The 20,257-nt window shown below is 42.4% G+C and overlaps 1 protein-coding gene across 1 annotated transcript in view; it reads left to right on the top strand.

Moving 5' to 3' along the window:
* Window positions 1-20,257, top strand: part of TRPC6 (transient receptor potential cation channel subfamily C member 6) — a 69,820-nt gene that overhangs the window by 30,048 nt on the left and 19,515 nt on the right. Inside the window, exons 2-4 of the mRNA XM_082219135.1 lie at window positions 14,978-15,752; window positions 16,760-16,939; window positions 18,134-18,298. Of these exons, the coding sequence (XP_082075261.1) occupies window positions 14,978-15,752; window positions 16,760-16,939; window positions 18,134-18,298 (1,120 nt within the window). The remainder of the gene's footprint in view (window positions 1-14,977; window positions 15,753-16,759; window positions 16,940-18,133; window positions 18,299-20,257) is intronic.

The raw sequence follows: 20,257 nt of genomic DNA, 5'->3' as shown, positions 1-20,257 counted from the left end.
TGTATGTACGCTTCAGGTTACATACGCTTCAGGTTACAGAATCCGCTAACCCAGAAATAGTACCTCGGGTTAAGAACTTTGCTTCAGGATAAGAACAGAAATTGCACGGCGGCAGTGGCAGCGGGAGGCCCCATTAGCTAAAGCGGTGCTTCAGGTTAAGAACAATTTCAGGTTAAGAACAGACCTCCGGAACAAATTAAGTTCAGAATTAAGCCAGAGGTACCACTGTATTTGCTCTGTGGGTCAAAACATCATGGATCTGCTGTTACCCTGTCTTTTGTTAGCTCAAAATTCCCATCTCCATTTCTGTCAGCGATGACTTCAGTGTCAACCCTCCTTGTGTCTGTGTGTTTCTTTGAGGCTGATTAGCTGTTTTCCCTGTGTAAAGGTCAGAGGGGGCAGGGTTTCTGTTGAGGCAGGGGATTAGCTGTGGGAGGAGCTTATCAGAGTTTGTAGGGCAGCGGCGCGCGCCTAGCGGCGCGCGCAGTTAGACCCATCTTTTAGATTTAGGGGAGCTAGTCTCAAACGTTTGTTGAGGGAGATCTAGGTGTTTTTTTGTGTGAGGGAAGTTATTTGTCCTGTCTTCAAGCTTTTTATGATGGAGGACCTCTGTAGCCAACCCCAACGACACGATCTCAAGATGGAAGGGGAGGGAACAGCTGCAGTCGCCTGCGATTCCTGCGCAATGTTTGCCATCTTGCCAAAGGTTGCAGGCAGCTTTACCTGCAGCAATTGCATGTTGATTGCCCTCTTAAAAGACAAAGTCCAGCAACTGGAGGAACGTGTAGCTACGCTCCAAAGAATTAGAGAGCTGGAGCTCTTCTTGGAAGCAACAGAGCACACCGTCTCCACCAAGGAGGAGACAGGGGACTCCCCTGAGAAGGAGTCTAGTTCACCAACACAGGAGCCAGATATATGGAGAAACGTGACTCAAAGAAGTAGGAGGCCCAGGGTTCACTCTGATTGCTTAGAAATACACAATCGCTTTGAGGTCCTCTCCCCTAGCATGGAAGACGAAGAGCAGACTCCATTTGAGGATCTCTCCCTCATTACAGTCGATCAGGTATATGAAGACGAGCAGCAAAGTCAGTCCTCAGGGAATGTGCAGGCGACCTTGGAACGGACAGCTCACGGAAGAACCCCGACCAAACCCAAGAGGAGGCGTGTAGTGGTGATAGGGGATTCCCTACTGAGGGGAACAGAAGCAGTGATCTGTGGGCCTGACAAGATGTCTCGGGAAGTGTGCTGTCTCCCCGGGGCTAAGATCCAAGATGTAACTGAACGACTGCAAGGAATCATAAAACCCACTGACGAATACCCCTTCCTCTTGGTTCATGTGGGAACCAACGACACTGCAAGCAATAGCCTCCAGAAGATCAAAAGAGACTACGAGGCTCTCGGCAGGAAATTGAAGCAACTAAATGCACAAATTGTCATCTCATCTGTCCTCCCAGTTGAACAACGTGGCCCAGGGAGAGAGGGGAAAATAGTGGAAGTGAACAGCTGGCTTCGCAAATGGTGTAAACAGGAACGGTTTGGATTCTTAGATCACGGACTGCAGTTTCTTGAAGATGGACTTCTGGCAAGTGATGGGCTGCACCTCACAACGGTTGGGAGAAATGTTTTTGCCAAAAATCTCAGAAACCTCATCAGGAGGGCTTTAAACTGACTAATGTGGGGGAGGGAGACAGTGCTCCTGAAGGTAGGAGTCTATCAATTAATGAAGATGATCATCCAAATGTCATAGACCAAATGGAGCAAACAGCACGCGGACCTAGTGGTGGGAGGAAAAAATCCTTAAATAAGAGACACGGGGGAATGATTAATGGACTTCAATGTCTGTACACTAATGCGCAAAGCATGGGAAATAAACAAGATGAGCTTGAGCTCTTGGTACAGCAAACTAAATATGACATAATAGGCATCACTGAAACCTGGTGGGATAAGTCCCACGATTGGAATGTAATAATGGGGGGATACAATCTATTTCAGAGAAACAGACCAGACAAGAAAGGAGGAGGAGTGGCGTTATATGTCAGGGATGTGTATTCCTGTGAAGAGATCCAAGATTTAGATCCTCAAAGCCAAAGTGAGAGCATTTGGGTCAAAATTAAGGGAGAGAAGAATAACAGAGACCTCATTGTGGGAGTTTACTATAGATCCCCAAGCCAAACGGAGGACATAGATGATGCCTTCCTGGAACAGATGGCCAAGCATGCAAAAGGAAGGGAGATAGTAGTAATGGGGGACTTCAATTACCCGGATATTTGTTGGACGTCAAACTCAGCCAAGAGCATAAGGTCAAACAGATTCCTCACTGGCCTTGCAGACAACTTCATTGTCCAGAAAGTGGGAGAAGCAACAAGAGGAACAGCCATTTTAGATCTGGTCCTAACCAATGTTGATGACCTGGTTAGTGGGGTAGAAGTGGAAGGATCATTAGGCGCGAGTGATCATGCTCTTCTGAAGTTTACTATACAGCGGAAAGGAGTAGCCAAGCATACTAGGACTCAATTTCTTGACTTTAAGAAAGCCGACTTCATAAAACTTAGGGAAGTGCTAGGTGAGATCCCATGGACAACAATACTAAAAGGAAAGGGAGTTCATGATGGCTGGGAGTTTGTTAAGAGGGAGATACTAAAAGCACAACGTCAGGCAATACCAATGAGACGGAAACATGGAAGGTGCCTAAAGAAGCCAGGGTGGCTATCTAAAGAACTTTTAACTGAATTAAGATTAAAAAAGGATGTGTACAAAAAATGGAAAAGGGGGGAAACCACCAAAGAAGAATTCAAATAGCCAGCACGTGTAGACACAAAGTCAGAAAAGCTAAAGCACAGAATGAACTCAGGCTTGCTAGAGAGGTTAAAAGCAACAAAAAAGGCTTTTATGGGTATGTTCGTAGCAAAAGGAAGAACAAAGAAACAATGGGGTCACTCAGAGGAGAAGATGGTGAAATGCAAACAGGGGACACAGAAAGGGCTGAACTACTCAATGCCTTCTTTGCCTCAGTCTTCTCCAATAAAGAAAACAATGCCCGACCTGAAGAATTTGGAGCAAATGATTCAGCAAAGGAAACACAGCCCAGAATAACTAAGGAGATAGTACAAGAATATTTGGCTAGTTTAGATGTATTCAAGTCTCCAGGGCCAGATGAACTGCATCCAAGAGTATTAAAAGAACTGGCAGATGTGATCTCAGAACCACTGGCAGTCATCTTTGAGAATTCCTGGAGAAAAGGCGAAGTCCCGGCAGACTGGAGGAGGGCAAATGTTGTCCCTATTTTCAAAAAGGGGAAAAGAGAGGACCCAAATAATTACCGCCCAGTCAGTCTGACATCAATACCAGGGAAGATTCTGGAACAGATCATTAAGCAAACAGTCTGTGAGCACCTAGAAAGGAATGCTGTGATCACCAATAGTCAGCATGGATTTCTGAAAAATAAGTCATGTCAGACTAACCTGATCTCGTTTTTTGACAGAATTACAAGCCTGGTAGATGAAGGGAACGCAGTGGATGTAGCCTACCTTGATTTCAGCAAGGCATTTGACAAGGTGCCCCATGATATTCTTGTAAAGAAGCTGGTAAAATGCGGTCTTGACTATGCTACCACTCAGTGGATTTGTAACTGGCTGGCTGACCGAACCCAAAGGGTGCTCATCAATGGTTCCTCTTCATCCTGGAGAAGAGTGACTAGTGGGGTGCCACAGGGTTCTGTCTTGGGCCCGGTCTTATTCAACATCTTTATCAACGACTTGGATGATGGACTCAAGGGCATCCTGATCAAATTTGCAGATGACACCAAACTGGGAGGGGTGGCTAACACCCCAGAGGACAGGATCACACTTCAAAACGACCTTGACAGATTAGAGAACTGGGCAAAAATAAACAAGATGAATTTTAACAGGGAGAAATGTAAAGTATTGCACTTGGGCAAAAAAAATGAGAGGCACAAATACAAGATGGGGGACACCTGGCTTGAGAGCAGTACATGTGAAAAGGATCTAGGAGTCTTGGTTGACCACAAACTTGACATGAGCCAACAGTGTGACGCGGCAGCTAAAAAAGCCAATGCAATTCTGGGCTGCATCAATAGGAGTATAGCATCTAGATCAAGGGAAGTAATAGTGCCACTGTATTCTGCTCTGGTCAGACCACACCTGGAGTACTGTGTCCAGTTCTGGGCACCACAATTCAAGAAGGACACTGACAAACTGGAACGTGTCCAGAGGAGGGCAACCAAAATGGTCAAAGGCCTGGAAACGATGCCTTATGAGGAACGGCTAAGGGAGCTGGGCATGTTTAGCCTGGAGAAGAGGAGGTTAAGGGGTGATATGATAGCCATGTTCAAATATATAAAAGGATGTCACATAGAGGAGGGAGAAAGGTTGTTTTCTGCTGCTCCGGAGAAGCGGACACGGAGCAATGGATCCAAACTACAAGAAAGAAGATTCCACCTAAACATTAGGAAGAACTTCCTGACAGTAAGAGCTGTTCGACAGTGGAATTTGCTGCCAAGGAGTGTGGTGGAGTCTCCTACTTTGGAGGTCTTTAAGCAGAGGCTTGACAACCATATGTCAGGAGTGCTCTGATGGTGTTTCCTGCTTGGCAGGGGGTTGGACTCGATGGCCCTTGTGGTCTCTTCCAACTCTATGATTCTATGATTCTATGATTCTACTACATCAGTTGATTGCTTCTCTTGTTTTCAGGTTTCTACCTCCCTACTTCTTTGAGCTCTCTGCATTTCCATTCCTCTCTCTGCCTTCCCTGCCCTTCTATCACATCAGTCAGAGGCATCATGAACACAAAATCCCTCAATGCATTGCAATATAAATTGCTGCAGCAATGGTTTCTTTCTGGCAGTGGGTTAATTGCTCTATCTTGTCTGAAAGACAAATGAAATAGATGAGTGCTTCGGTTTTGTTTTTATGGCGAGTTTACCCCTGATATCTGGAGCCAGCACTGGATTTCTTCTTCTTCTCTTCCTTCTGAGTACAAACAGCAATCAACATCAGACCTCTAAATAATTCTAAGCTAAACACACCCTATCAGATAAATATTTATTATAAATGCCCAATTAGGCAGAAATAATAGCTAATTTTCCTTGCTGCCATTAAAAATGTCGGCCATTTTCTGCTTCAAGAAGCGGAGATGTGAGTTAGGAAACGCAAAACAAAATATTGCATCATAAAACAGGACAAGGGCAAGCACATTTCTGTTACATTTTATTTATTAAATTTGTATACCACCCTCCATCTGAAGATCACAGGGCAGTTCACAACATAAAAATACAAAACGAGAACACAAAATAATCATAAAAAGCAAACCAATAGCCGCCCCAAACACATTTTAAATGCCTTACAATGTTTAATTGCATGAATCTAATTACATGGATTGATTTTACCTAAATTATGTGTTTTGAACTCTGCCACGCCACTCGTGGCTCATGGTTGGATACAAACCTAGGCTGCAAACATATAAATTGCCTGGGGCGTATGCCTCATTCATGTCAATGAGATACAGATAAGAGTTGTGCTGCAAGTTAGTTGAACTTCAGTCCCATTGAAATCCATTGGATAATTTATTAATGACTTAAGTCCCATTGATTTAAATAGCAACTAAGTTCAACTAATGTAGACTGGCTCCAACCATCCATACTTTGTCTATGCCCCATTGAATCCTTAGTAGAGCCAGGAGAAAATGGTACTCATTGTCCTTTCTGTATTTTTTATATGGTAGCTATATTGGAGCTTCCTTCCTTCCTTCCTTCCTTCCTTCCTTCCTTCCTTCCTTCCTTCCTTCCTTCCTTCCTTCCTTCCTTCCTCTCTCTATTATCTTTATGAGAGCTTTAAAATGGGTGCTACTCAACAAAGTAGATCTGATAGCACAATACTTTGGGCTGCATAATGGAATTTTCCTTCCTTCTCATTTCTCTGTGCACCCCTTGAATCTGTTCCAGGGTTCCCCCAAGCCCTTCAGAGAAGATTTGGGGAGGGCAAGGAGATGCATAGGAAGAGGGTAGGAAGGGAAAGTTCCATCGCACAAGTGGAAGTATTTCGTCAGATACTGCCTAATGTAATTATTCTTTCTAACTGGGTGAGAAAGCCATGGTAGTGTCCATTATATAATTTCACACAAAGCAAAGGGAATGAGTGTTTAATGTTTTAGCTGGAATGTGTCAAGCTTCCTGTTTACCGCATTGTGTGGAAACACATCCAGTTAAAGGGAATCTCAAGTTGTTGGATCCATTTACTTTGGCTGCTCAAAGCAGAGCACCCAATTTATTCCACCCAGAAGTTAAATTGCATTGCTGACATTTCAAATGGAGATGGATGGTTTCATTTCATACTACCTTGGCATGTTTTGCTGCACAGCGTCAGAGTTGCACTGTTTCACCAAGAGTGAAAGGAATAGGAAAATGAGACAAGAGATTTGGTGCACAACTAGCTCTGTTTGTAATGGATCATACATTCTGCATATACTTACAAATGTTATTTACAATTAAGCAGTATATAAATGTTGTTAAATAAAAATTGTGAAAAGGGATGACTCATTTTCTTTAATTGATTTCATACAATGCAAACCAGTTAAGCATAGAGTCAGACCAATGCTAGCCTATTAAACTCAACTCCTAAAAACAAATTCATTTTATTAATATAATGTAAGACTGTATTACTTAGAAGGCAAAGCAAATTGATGACTGGGACCCAAAAACCCAACCCATCAGTTCCACATACCCCAAGGACTTGCTTGCATTCCTTGAGCTGAAAGTTCACACCACCACATAGCAAATTTGCTTTGAAACATGGGAGACATTCAAAAGCAGGTTGTGTTGTAGTGACATGGGGTGTGTATGTCTGATGTTCAAAGTAAGCAAGCCAAAGAAATCTTAACAGGCACACTCAAGTCTTGGGGAACCAAAAGTAGCTTTTTGGATATTGGCCCATGACTGCCCTGAATTGGCTGTGGGTGAGTTGCGGGACATGGATCAGAAGGTGGCTTTGATGTCCAGATCCTACACTTGTTCCCTACACCACATTTTTATAGCCTTAAAAACAAACCAGCATCTGGATGAAGTAGCTTGGACTTCCAAAGAAGCATGGCTTCTCAAGAACCAAGTGAATTGATGTGATTTGGTCTCTTCACTGCCACTTCATTCATTGAGAGCCAGTGTGGTGTAGTGGTTAAGAGCGGTGGACTCGTAATCTGGTGAACTGGGTTCGCTTCCCCGCTCCTCCACATGCAGCTGCTGGGTGACCTTGGGCCAGTCACACTTCTCTGAAGTCTCTCAGCCCCACTCACCTCACAGAGTGTTTGTTGTGGGGGAGGAAGGGAAAGGAGATTGTTAGCTGCTTTGAGACTCCTTAAGGGGACTGAAAGGCAGGATATCAGGTCTAAACAACTCCTCCTCCTCCTCCTCCTCCTCCTCCTCCTCTTCTTCTTCATTCTCTAATGTAGTCTTTGCCAACCTGGTGCTTTCTGGGTGATTTGGATTATGATTTCCGTCTTCCCCAACAAGTATGGTAGTGAGGCATCTAATCATAGCCTGCATTTTTATCAAGGCTTATAGTTTGATTAGGGTCTGTATTTTAAAATGAGCTTAAAGATTTTCAAATGTTTTATGCCAGGCAGAAGACCAGCTGCCTAAGTACTTTGGCAAGATGTTTATCCTCCTGGACAAGGGGGCCCCCTGATTTATAGCAGAAAACAATTCTCAAAGTCAAAGGGAATTACAGGCTGAAGAGCAAGGTTACATTGACCCTACATAATTAAAAGTTGGTAAACAGTAAAATAAAACCATGTGCCTCCATTAAAATTGAGCCATATCTTCCTAAGGTTAAAGGCCAAGAGCAAATGGCTAGAGAAGGGGAGTGTAAACAGAAGAGGCTTTTTTCCTATTTTATTTTGAGGCTGTAAACTAGTCCTTCCTTTTTACTTTGAGAAGGTTTATTCTTCTAAAAAGCTATCTATGATAATGTATGAAATATACTGGCTTAAATGTAATTATGCAAAGGATCTAGAAAGAAAGAAATGTTAAATTCTTATTTCATAGGGTCATATTGCTGTAGGAGACCAGGGGGGCAGATGAGCCCAGCCCCCTGCCAGACAGGAGACGCCGTCAAGCACTCCTGATATATGGTTGTCAGGCCTTTGTTTAAAGACCTCCAAAAAGGAGATCTTTCATTGATGATGCATGAGAATGTGAACCCAAGATCTCTGACATCTGTTTAAGATAAAAATTTAAAATTATTAACCATCTGTTTTGGAGGGCAATAGGGCAAGGAGGGCAAGAGGTGAGCTGCTAATTAAGGTTCCTTGTCGAGACAAATGTAAGATATATGACTACTTATTTGTCATTTATAGATAGAAGACTGTGCATATAGCAGAAAGTTGCATTAAACCTGAAGATGTTGAACCTAGATCCAGGAACTAGCTGCATTTATTGCCTAAAAACTTGGAAGAATAATTAAAACATTTCCCCCCCCCCTTTTCTTCCTCTCTTTATATAAAAACTAATTCTGGTATTCCATCTTGACTGTATGGGACACTTTAAAAGACTTTTAGCAGGAGGTGGTTGTTAAGAAAAGCAGTCAGTAAGAGGAAAAACAGATTGAGAACTGATATTCTGAAAGATGCCGAAAGTCTGGAAGCTCAACATAAAAGCTCGAATTCCAGCAGAGTCTACCAAAGATTAATAGCTGCTGCCAGAAGCAAGTTTAAACTCTGGGAAACTTCTAAAGCAGAAGCAGCTCTCATCCACTTTTCAAGCATGTTCATTACACAAGAAATAATAAAACAGATTCATTGCAGTTTAATAGACTAGTATTCCTATTTCTTATATTGATCTGTGGTGGTGATTGGTTTTGAATCTCACTCCCCCCCTGTCCAGCCACAAATGGCTGTCTTGTATACAGTCATCCACATGGCATCAAAACAAACTTGGAAAATCCTTTACATTGCAGATTAAGATCACCTCCACAGTGTATACTTATGAATCAAATCAATAATAATATTTTGTTGTCCTTGTTTCAACTATTTAATTGTGTTTTTACTTTGTAGTTTTAGTGTTGAGACAAAAAGTAAAAACACAAGTAGCCCTGAGATCTTGTGAGGAAAGGCGGTATATAAATCTTATTAATAATAATAATATACTTCAGTCTGAAGCATTAAGATTATTTTTCCATAGTGGCTGCTGTGACTCAGTATGCTACTTTGATTGTGGTGTGTTGCTGTAGCATAGAGTGAAAAACAGAATATTAAAATGATATTCATTATTAATGACAGCTATTATTTATTAAAGCTATATGTTGCCTCACACTTCCTTTAGGCATCTATATTGAGGATTTGACAGTATGCAGATTTATTTAAATTTAAACCATTAATAGGCGGATGATTAATCTTTCCCAATTTTGTAATTGCTTGACAACCCTAATTAAACCCTTGATACTGCAAGACTGAGATGTCTGAAATATGGGAATAGATTTGGACTTGTAACATATTTATTTCACAGGAAATCTAACTGAAATTATCAAATGACTTGACTCTTTATCAGTAAAATTTATTTCCGCTTTTAAAGTATCAAACCCTGGTTTATGTTCCTGAGGATGTGGAACTTTGTGAAAAATACTCGGTTTCATTTTTATGGGCAAATCTTAGAAGAAACCATTTTATGGTTTGTAAATAAACGTGAGCATGGGATCACTGGACTGTGCCAGAAAGAGAAAAAGCTCTGCATAACTGCAGTGTAGTGAAGCATCACAGACTCCAAAGCTGGTTTGATTTGATATTATTTCAGGGTTCTTAGCTGTTGCTGCTTTTTCTACTGGTGCAGCGGCCTTAATTTTGTTGTTTTACTGCTTTTTTGGAGTTGCTTTTTGGTGTTTCTGTGTTGAAATCCTTGGATGCTGAATTGGCATTCCTGTTCAAGAATGAAAATAAATCGAATGCAGTGCCCCCTATCATTTGGTTGAGGTCCTTTTATTCTTCAGTCATCGCCAGTCTATACACCCCAGGTTTGTCCCTTATTTCCTTAGGAGATTTGGACAACAGATAGTGAATTCTATCAGATTTTATCCAGGGTGTGCATGTGTGTGTGTATTTGGTGGTGTTGGGTGTTGGTGTCTTTATTGTTGAAAAGCCTTTGCAATCTCTCTGAAGGTCTTTCAGGGTTTTTCTTTAAAAGCAAGCAGCATTGTTCGGTTTAATGGTTTTCCTTCTACCAAGGATTTTCTGCAGAGTGCTCTGGCAGGAAAGTGTTTTGAAAGGCTGTCTTGCAAGTATACTTTACGCTGCATACATTGCGGTATTAGAAAGATTCGGGGAGTGATAGTAGGTGAAGTAGCACCCTTCGTGACCCGAGTGTGCTGAGTCATGAGAGAAATCGATGGTTCTCACCATGTGAAAAGAGGCCTCTCATGCAAACAGATGTTAAGCACATGTGTCCTTCCCAGTCCTGGGGGAAGCATAAGGTCATCCTTGGGGAGTTGGTGGAGACCCAGTGGGGCCAACCACTGGTGCCTGTCATGGGGACCCCCAAATCAATGGAATGCAGCTAGAGGGGACCCAGCAAAGGGCACATGGCTACATGCCCCGTGCTCAGTCAAAATCTGGTCCTGCTTCTTAGCCTGCCAGGGTCATTTTGGCGCATTCTGACCCCCTCCTTTGGTAATCCTCACAGAACTCTAGCCCAATGGTTGCCTTAATTTGATTTTGAATTGATTTTAAAATGAATTGATTTTAGAATGCTGTGTTACTTTTATTTTTGCTAGCCACTCTGAGCCCGGCTTCAGCTGGGGAGGGTGGAATATAAATGCTATTATTATTATTATTATTATTATTATTATTATTATTATTATTATTATTATTATTATATTGAGAGCATCAAAAGCAAGTCCTTTCAAACTTACTCAGGTGATCCACAGAATTGACTTCTTCTTCTTCTTCTTCTTCTTCTTCTTCTTCTTCTTCTTCTTCTTCTTCGCTTCCTCTTTTCTGCTGGGTTATTGGGAAGGAAGAAGTTTTATGATTTCATGCATCTAATTTTAGTTCCCATTTTATAAACTGTGCTGCTTTGAAGTCTAAGTATATATCCAAAGATAGCAGGGCTAAGGCAGAATTTGGAGAAAGGGCTTGACCTGTAACTGCAGATTATAATGGAGAATACATGATTCTCCAGAAGTTTTTAACGTTCCCACCAAACATGAATAAATGAACCAATGAATCCAAGAACATTTTTTTAAAACAACAACAACAATATTTTTTTATTGGTTTATAAATAAATACAAATACAATAGCCATTAAGCACTTATCCAGCAGTACAGCCAATGGTCTTGGATTGAATTCTCTGCTAGTGAGTTTTGTAAAGAGTCGCTCTGGAATCTGCTCACTGCCACTTGTTGGTAAACGTTTTAAATGTGTGTTTTCATCTGCTGCGGAGAGGTCTTGCTCAGTTTGAAAACTGGTTGATGGCTGAGGTCAACTATGCCTCTGCAACTAGAAAAGTCCTAAGCCTAAAAAAGAAAAACAGAATAATAATATGAAGTGTTTACTAGGTATTATCAGCTGGGCATGGAACTAAGTTTTGGAACAGTTTCCTGTGAGTGCCCAGTGAGGGTGGTTCATAGATAGCACAGACAAAAGTCTCAGAAGCCTCTCATAGGTGACCTGGCTTGGTTATTGTCATAGGCTGGACACAACCTCTAGCTGTGGTTCTGCTTCTTTCCCATTTTATGAACTGTCATGCTTTTATTAGCCTTACATAAGCTTCTCTGGGGAGCTTTTTTTTTTTGGCTGAGGAGAAGGATGAAAAAAGCTTCACATAAACAAATCTTAGCATTATCTCAACATTTGACCCAACACAGGCGAGTCATTGAGGGTAAAGTGAAACAGGATAATTTAGATGTTGCATGGATTCCACTTATATCAATAAATGTCATGGACCACCAGCATACCAACAGCACTCCAGTAATGAGGATAACAACAATACAGTGGTACCTCGGGTTACAGACGCTTCAGGTTACAGACGCTTCAGGTTACAGACTCTGCTAACCCAGAAATAGTACCTCAGGTTAAGAATTTTGCTTCAGGATGAGAACAGAAATCGCACGGCCGCAGCGGGAGGCCCCATTAGCTAAAGTGGTACCTTAGGTTAAGAACAGTTTCACGTTAAGAAGACCTCCAGAACGAATTAACTTCTTAACCCGATGTACTACTGTAGAACTCTTTTTATGTTTATTGACAAGTTATTTCATTCAGCAGACATGTTGCTCTTTTCATACATTTTTTGTTTGTTTGTGGTTTTTTATGCACATTTGTTTTGTGGAATCTTCTAATGTACTTCTACAAAAAAGATCAACAAAATTCTCTTTAAAAAACAAAAGCCAATTTCAGCTTTTGTTTCAGATGATCAAGTTGTTATGAGTTTTGCCAAATGCAATGCAAAGGATACATATGATTTGCTTGTAATTTGCGATGACTTATGCAAAGGAGAGAGAAGGGGAGCAAGTGAAGCTATATGGATTTGGTCTTAATTCAGATTGGGGATGAGGACGGAAGAGCAGGTGTGAGTCGAGATTAGCTACTGTTATACTGCTGGGATAAAGGTAAGGCCAGTGGAAACGTTTCTGACAGATTATAGCTTACCATGGAGCAAGTAACTTTTCAAATGCCACCGGCCCTGCTCTTCCGCATTGGAATTTCCTTCCTTAAACGTTTCTGAGGATCTGGAAGTGAAAGTGCTGCTGAGAGAGGTTCTTTGAGAATAAACAGAGAACGAGCAGAGAGTGAGAAGACAGCCGATTTTCTTACAGATTTCCCGTTTTCTCTGAGCTGGATGAAATCATGAGGTGGGTGGGGTGACGTTGGCCTGTGTCTACCCACAAAGCAGGGTGTACCCATTTCTTCTATCATTTGGAGAGCAGGTTGTTTAAATTATAGTTCCCCAAATGCATATGATTAACCTACACTGCAGTAGTGAGATGTCGAAGCTTCTTCATGCGGTTAACTGCAGCAGCAACCACGTTGGGGCTGTTATAATGGAGTGGTATACAGGGAATCACTTGTTGCACAGTTATATTTTGTGCATTGGCACCCAAACACAGCGATGAGCAACCCAACAAAACAATACGGGTGTTATGTAATGATCAATCTGCTGGTTGCTGGGACCTATCCTCCGCAACCAGGTCAGCTCTGTAACGTTGGCACTTAAGTTGGGAAGGTTAGCGTAGAGATGGTGCCTTGTTGCACAAGGGGGAAGCAGGGAAGGAGATGGGCCCATAGAGGTAGAGCATCTGTTTTGCATGCAGAAGGTCCCAGTTTCAGTCCCTGGCATCTCCAGGTAGGACTGGGAGGTTCTGTCCGGAACCCTATCACTACACTGCCAATCAGTGTAGGTAATACTGAGCCCAATGGTCTGATTGACTATAAGGCGGCTTTCTATGAGTTCCTATGAATGTGCCATGCCACTTAGCTGTCCATTGTACCCATTTTTGCTATTTTATTATAGTTGTTAGCCACATTGGGTGCTGCTTCCACCTGTTCTTTCCACAGTTTGTTTTTAATGTTAAGTTAATTTGGTCCTGTCGGTCTATAACTGGAGGTAAGGCTCAAAGCAGGGGTGGGGAAGCCACAGATGGAAAGCCTGCCCATTTGGCTTGTGAAGCCATTTTCATAACCTCCACCATTCCTCTGATGAAAATCAGGGCACGTGTGTTTTGGAGCCATGCTCTTGTTGGAGCCAGCTGACACACATGAAAGCACAGCACCACTCTAAGTGCCAGCTGCAAGTGTTGCCTTATCTTCTTCCCCGAGCACAGGGTTAGTGGAGTGGGGAACTGGGACATTCTGGTATCAAATCAGAAGCCAGGACGGCTTCTGTAATTCCAGGATTGTCCTGGGAAAATCAGGACACTTGAAGGCTATGCATTTTGTCCAAGCTGCACCCACCTACCCCACACCTGATGCCAGGTACAGCTGGGGCTTGGATGAAAGGCTCTTTGCAGAAACCACTGACCAGCTTATTAGTAGTGCCTGTAAAGCCCCTTGCACACAGATTCTGAAGCATTGACAGCTGATAATGGGTGCTTGGGAAGCATTGTGCGTAGAACTTTCTTTATGTATGCCACAACTGCAGCAAGAATACTTATTGCAAAGTATTGGAAGACACAAGACCTACCCACTCTGGAAGAATGGCAGATGAAGGTGATGGACTACATGGAATTGGCAGAAATGACTGGCAGAATCCGAGACCAGGGAGAAGAGTTGGTGAAAGAAGATTGGAAGAAATTTAAAGATTATCTACAGAAATATTGTAAAATTAATGAATGTTAGAATGATGTTAGAATGAAGTTAAGTGGTTTAAGCAGTAAGGCTATAAAGGTGTATGTAAAAATGGATTGATAACAGGTGAAAATTTAAAGTTATACTATATTAAGTTAAAGGATTAGGAGAAAATTAAAAGGGAAAGAAATTGCTGAATTAACTAATTGAATTGGAATACAAAAAAGGGAGGTATGAGGAGGTCAGGGAAACAAGGATATGAATGTAAGGCATGGAAAGATTGATTCATTTTTTTCTTTTTTCTTTTCCTTTGTAAGTGTTTTTATTTTTTTATTCTGTATTTTGTATTTTATATTCTTCTTGTATTTTTATTTTTGTTTTTTATTTTTGTATTTCTTCTTTTTGTGTAATTCTTTTCTCTGAAATTTTAATAAATATCATTTTTTTAAAAAAGGGAAGCATTGTGCGAAGGGGCTTTGCAAGTGCTTTGCTGCTTTCTACCTGCACAGGCAAAAATAGGTCACTTGGCATCACTTGGGTTGGCCCCATCTGCCTATCGAATTCAGCCCATGGATGTGAGTGGAGATAAGGAGTCCTCAGCCTTGGCTCAAAGAACCTCCCCTTACACAGGTCTAAGAAATGCATTAAAAAGAAAGCAAAGCAAAGCTGAAGACTTAATTATTTCTCTCTTTCCCTACAGTAGAGGTGCTGAGAACAGACATGCCCTCCGACAGCAGACTATTGTCCGAGAGAAAGGCAGGAGGCTTGCCAATCGTGGACCGGCATATATGTTTAATGACCACTCAACCAGCCTTTCTATTGAAGAGGAGCGTTTTTTGGAAGCGGCAGAATATGGCAACATTCCTGTGGTCCGCAAGATGCTGGAGGAATGTACCTCGCTCAACGTGAACTGTGTGGACTACATGGGGCAGAATGCTCTGCAGCTTGCCGTCGCAAACGAGCACCTGGAAATCACCGAGCTCTTGCTTAATAAGGAGAACCTGTCACGGGTTGGGGACGCCCTGCTCTTGGCCATTAGCAAAGGTTATGTCCGGATAGTAGAAGCCATCTTGGGTCACCCTGCGTTCGCTGAAGGTAAGAGACTGGCCACAAGCCCCAGCCAATCGGAGGTGCAGCACGATGACTTTTATGCCTACGACGAGGACGGCACCCGCTTCTCTCACGATGTGACCCCCATCATCCTAGCTGCTCACTGCCACGAGTACGAAATCGTGCACACCTTGCTGAGGAAAGGCGCTCGCATTGAGAGGCCTCACGACTACTTCTGCAAATGCAGCGAATGCAACGAGAAGCAAAAGCACGATTCCTTCAGCCATTCCAGGTCCAGGATCAATGCCTACAAAGGCTTGGCCAGCCCTGCTTACCTTTCCTTGTCTAGCGAGGACCCCGTAATGATTGCCTTAGAACTAAGCAATGAGCTGGCTGTGCTTGCTAACATTGAAAAAGAATTCAAGGTAAGTTGCTTTGGGTTTTTTTCTCTCCTGGGGTTAGGGGTTAGTTTTATAACAGGAGGCCACTGCTGGATCAAGCCATCTTCTTTAGTCTCCTGTTTCCATTGGTTAACCTAAAAACATAAGAAGATCTTGATGGTTCTGGGCAATGCCCCATCTGGTCTACCACCGTGGGGAACCTGCAAGTAGGACCCAAACACAAGAACACTCTTCCCTCCTGCCAGGATTTTTTTTTTTTGAGGGAGTATGTGGCTGCTGCTGTCTCTGCCGCCATTCCCATCCCACCAGAGGCCAAAGCTTGTCTACTACAAAGTGGGGTGGCTAGAGCTTCTTTTTCCTCCTTTCAATGACACACGGGCCACTCTAGCCATGTGACTTTGTGGTAGAGAATGACTGCTTTGCTCTTTCCGCTATAGCCTTATCCTCCAAATGTCTCTAGGAAGTCCACAAACAGGGATTGAAGTTTTGTCTCCCCAGTGTCTGGCATTCTGAGCATGGGGGGATCAATTTAGTTATGAAAATGTGGAGCTGTCATTGTTTGGCCCCCACAGGGTAAGAAGCCAGGCACAGCTAAGGACGTTATTGATTACTCAGCCTACAGTGGAAAAAATATAGTCATGCCAGTTTAAGGGGAATCTAATGAACCACCTTTAGATCGCTTTCACATTGCCAAAGATGAGGACAAAAGAGGGTGCCAGTTTGCACAGAACATGTGCATGCTAATTTGCATGTACAGGTGCAAATTTATAAATAATTACTTTAATTTTAACAATGCATCTCACCATAGTGGGGGAGACTGCAGCCTGGTGACCTGTGTGACTGCTTGGTTTGCTGCTGTGCAGGTGATCACTGCTGATTGGGAAAATGCAAGCCCCTCCAAAAATGGACTTGGAGCAGACAGGACTTGTGCCAGTCACCTTTGAATAAAGCTAGATGGGTCACTAGTTAATGTTATGCTTGTTGCTTATTTTAAAAAATGGCCGATTTCTGTGGCTTCTTTTCCTTCACAGAATGATTACAAAAAATTGTCTATGCAGTGCAAAGACTTTGTGGTTGGACTTCTTGATTTATGCAGAAACACAGAAGAAGTAGAAGCTATTCTAAACGGAGATGTTGAGCTGCACCATGGGGAACACGGACGCCCTAGCCTTAGCCGCCTAAAACTTGCCATAAAGTATGAAGTCAAAAAGGTAAGCTCTGGTTTAAGCAGCTGATTGGGTCAGAGATGTTTCCATTAATTTCCTTCCCATTTATCTTCCTATCCAAGTACCAAGTATCCAAATAACACACAGAGTTCCATGAACATTTGTCCTTGTCCCAATGGATCAGCATGTGAAGATAAACCTTCCTGAACTTTCTGGATAATTTGGAAGTGCTTTTGACATTCAATTTAGCATTTATATATCCTGCAGTACATTAGCAGAAACCTACAGGACATACAGCCCACATGCAGTACATGTTTCAGGGCTATAGCTAATTGGTAGAGCACATGTTTAACACCCAGCAAATCCCAGGTTCAATCCCTGATATCTCCAGGTAGGACTGGGAAAGGTCCCTTTCTGAAACCTTGGAGAGCCATTTCCAGTCCAACAGAGCAGTGTTGTGACTTAGTGCAAGACAGCTTAAAGGCCATTATCAATAATTGGAACTAGACCTAAATGCTAACAGACTGCCACTGAAGTGCTTTCAAAATTGGCATGTTCTGCATAAACCTGGGCCGCACCAGTCAAAATTATAATATAGCCCAATTGCATTACAGTCCCTTCCCCCCAAAAACCCAATTTCAATGAAATGGAAGCCTTTGAAGGTGTGGAGAGGTCCACGTGAGTATCAACTACGTGGGTGGGGGACACCCAACTTTGGAGAAAGTTGCTCTATAGCTTCCATGAGGTGCCTGCTGTGCAGATTTTATTTAAATGTAGCTAAAGTGCCCTTCACATTTTCAGAGGCACAAGGCCTCTCCTACAAAATGCTGTGATCCAATAAAAGGGGATGGATGCTACCACCGTGCCTAGATTGAAAAAAATCCCAGAGGCATCTTTCAAGCCATGTCTGAACACAATTTACACCATCTGCTTGACCCAACCTGGCAGTTTTTATTTGCAGTAAGAATCTTCTAGGGAAACCTGGAGGGGAAAAAAAATTTAAAGGATGAAATTGCAGAAAACGTAAAACCCAGTGTGTTGTCTTGACAAGGAAACCTACTGCCTTATATAGGCATGTATTGCACACAGAAGCTTCTTTCATCCACACCGCTGCTCTTCCCTTTGTGATAATCACATGAAGATTACCTGCATTGTTTCTGTTTTAATACCTTCGCTAGCGGCTAATTATGAAATGAGTGGTGGTAATGTTCTCTTGTACTCCTTTCCTTTCTTGTTTAGTTTGTAGCACATCCAAACTGCCAGCAGCAGCTCCTCTCTATCTGGTATGAGAATCTGTCAGGTTTACGACAACAGACGATGGCGGTGAAGTTTTTAGTGGTTCTTGCTGTTGCTGTTGGGCTGCCATTCCTGTCGATGGCTTATTGGATTGCTCCATGCAGTAAGGTACTAGTTGGTGCAAGGTTGCATCAGCCTTTTAAAACAGTTTCTGTACTTCGTTTGCATGCAGATTTGAAAGTGGGCTAAAGTGAAGCATGCACAATAAACAAAAGAGGCACTTAGCAATGCTTTAGTAGCAAGTTATTTATTGTAATGGTGTGAAGGCAGGATCACACACCCTGTTCTTAATAAAAAGCAGTGAAAGCATTATGTTCAACTTAATTTGCTTTTCATTTGTGAAGGTGGCAGGAATGGGGGAGAAAACAGTGACTGAAAGGCAACACACATGCATATAATCTCTCTCTCTCTCTCTGTCTCTCTCTCTCTCTGTGTGTATTTTATCATTTGAAGCCTTAAGCCTTTTAAACTAGTGTACTGGTACTGAAAATGGGACAGCTTGAAGCTAACAAAAAATCTGATTGCATAATGAAATATCAACATCCAATATCAACATTACATTATGACGTATCAACAGCAATGACAGCATCAACACAAAACAAGACGCCATGCTGGTGCTGCAGTCCAGTTACACAAGCAGAGTAGCTAAATGTTTACATTGCTGTACAATTGCCTTTAAATTGAAGACCCAGGGGAGCAGGCCCAGGGCAGTAAGAAGATAAAGAGATTTGTGACATGCTTTTCAATGGCCCAGTACACATGTAACACTAAGCCAAACTATGGCTGAGCACAAATGAGCAAGTGCCCACAGACCGAAAAACATGGCTACTTTGCTGCTGGCTGGAGCTAAGTCATGGGTTGGATTAGTGTTATGTCCAAACCCAGGCTCCCTAAGACAAACCATGAGTGCCAAACCAAACCTTGTGGTTTGTCTAGAATAAAACAAGCCACTAGCCTGGGTTCAGAAGCAATGCTGAACCAAATCATGGCTTAGCGCTGTGCAGCATGGCGGCAGCAGTGCTGGGTGGAGCTAAACGGCTGTGATTTTTACTCCATGCACTTGCCTGTTTATGTCACGGCTTGGCTTAGCATTGCATGTGGACCAGGCCATTGTGGCATAAATGTTCCCAGGCAACTGAAACTCTGGAGAGCCACTGCCAGCCATACTGGATTTTTTTCCCCTGCTGCTTATTACGTCCCACATCTGTCTTCTGCCCGCTCTGACCTGCTTTCCTGGCACCTTCAAGTGACGCTATTTCCCAGCCTCATCCTCACTTGTGAATGCAGGCAGGTAATCAATTTGAAAGGACACTGCCAAGGTATTTTATTTATCATTTACAAAGTGTGTTTTAATCATTGCTGTCTTTAACCATCCCCTTGGAAGCTTTAAAAAGGAGCTTGTCAGTATAAACAACAAGCTTTATTAGGGGGAGGGAATAGTCATTTAGCCTCTGAGGGGACTGACAGACTGTTTTGCAAAAGAAAAACAAAACTATTTTTAGGCTGCCGCCCTAAACAAACTTACTGGAGCATTAGTCTCAATGAATTAGACTTGCTTCTGAGTTAAAGTGCGTGTTGCTACTTATTTATTTGGTTGGAGGATGAGGGTGGAATGAAGATTTCCTAAAGAATTTAGCAGACTAGTGTGCCTAGCATTTGGCTTTACCAACCTTTATTAATATTAGATTCAGCCATACTTAACGTTTTGTAAACAGTTTATTTATCTTTGGCCATTTTCCACTGGCCTTTCACTCCCTCCTAGCTTAAACATGCTTAAGAAAAGAAAGAAAGTAGCTTGAGACTCTTCCTAATGGTGCCTATTAAATAGTTGCTGGAAAAATAAAAAATTGGGAGTATTTGTGGTTGACTCTGTTTTGAAAAATGAAAACCATTTAACCTCCCTTTACATATATAGGGGTACCTCAGGTTAAGTACTTAATTCGTTCCGGAGGTCCGTTCTTAACCTGAAACTGTTCTTAACCTGAAGCACCACTTTAGCTAATGAGGCCTCCTGCTGCCACCCCGCTGCCGGAGCCCAATTTCTGTTCTTATCCTGAAGCAAAGTTC

The sequence above is a fragment of the Podarcis vaucheri genome, assembly GCF_965113315.1.
Source record: "Podarcis vaucheri genome assembly, chromosome: 4".
NCBI classification, from domain to species: Eukaryota; Metazoa; Chordata; class Lepidosauria; order Squamata; family Lacertidae; genus Podarcis; species Podarcis vaucheri.
Note: the sequence above shows the minus strand (reverse complement) of the source record. Positions and strands in the feature narration are given on the sequence as shown.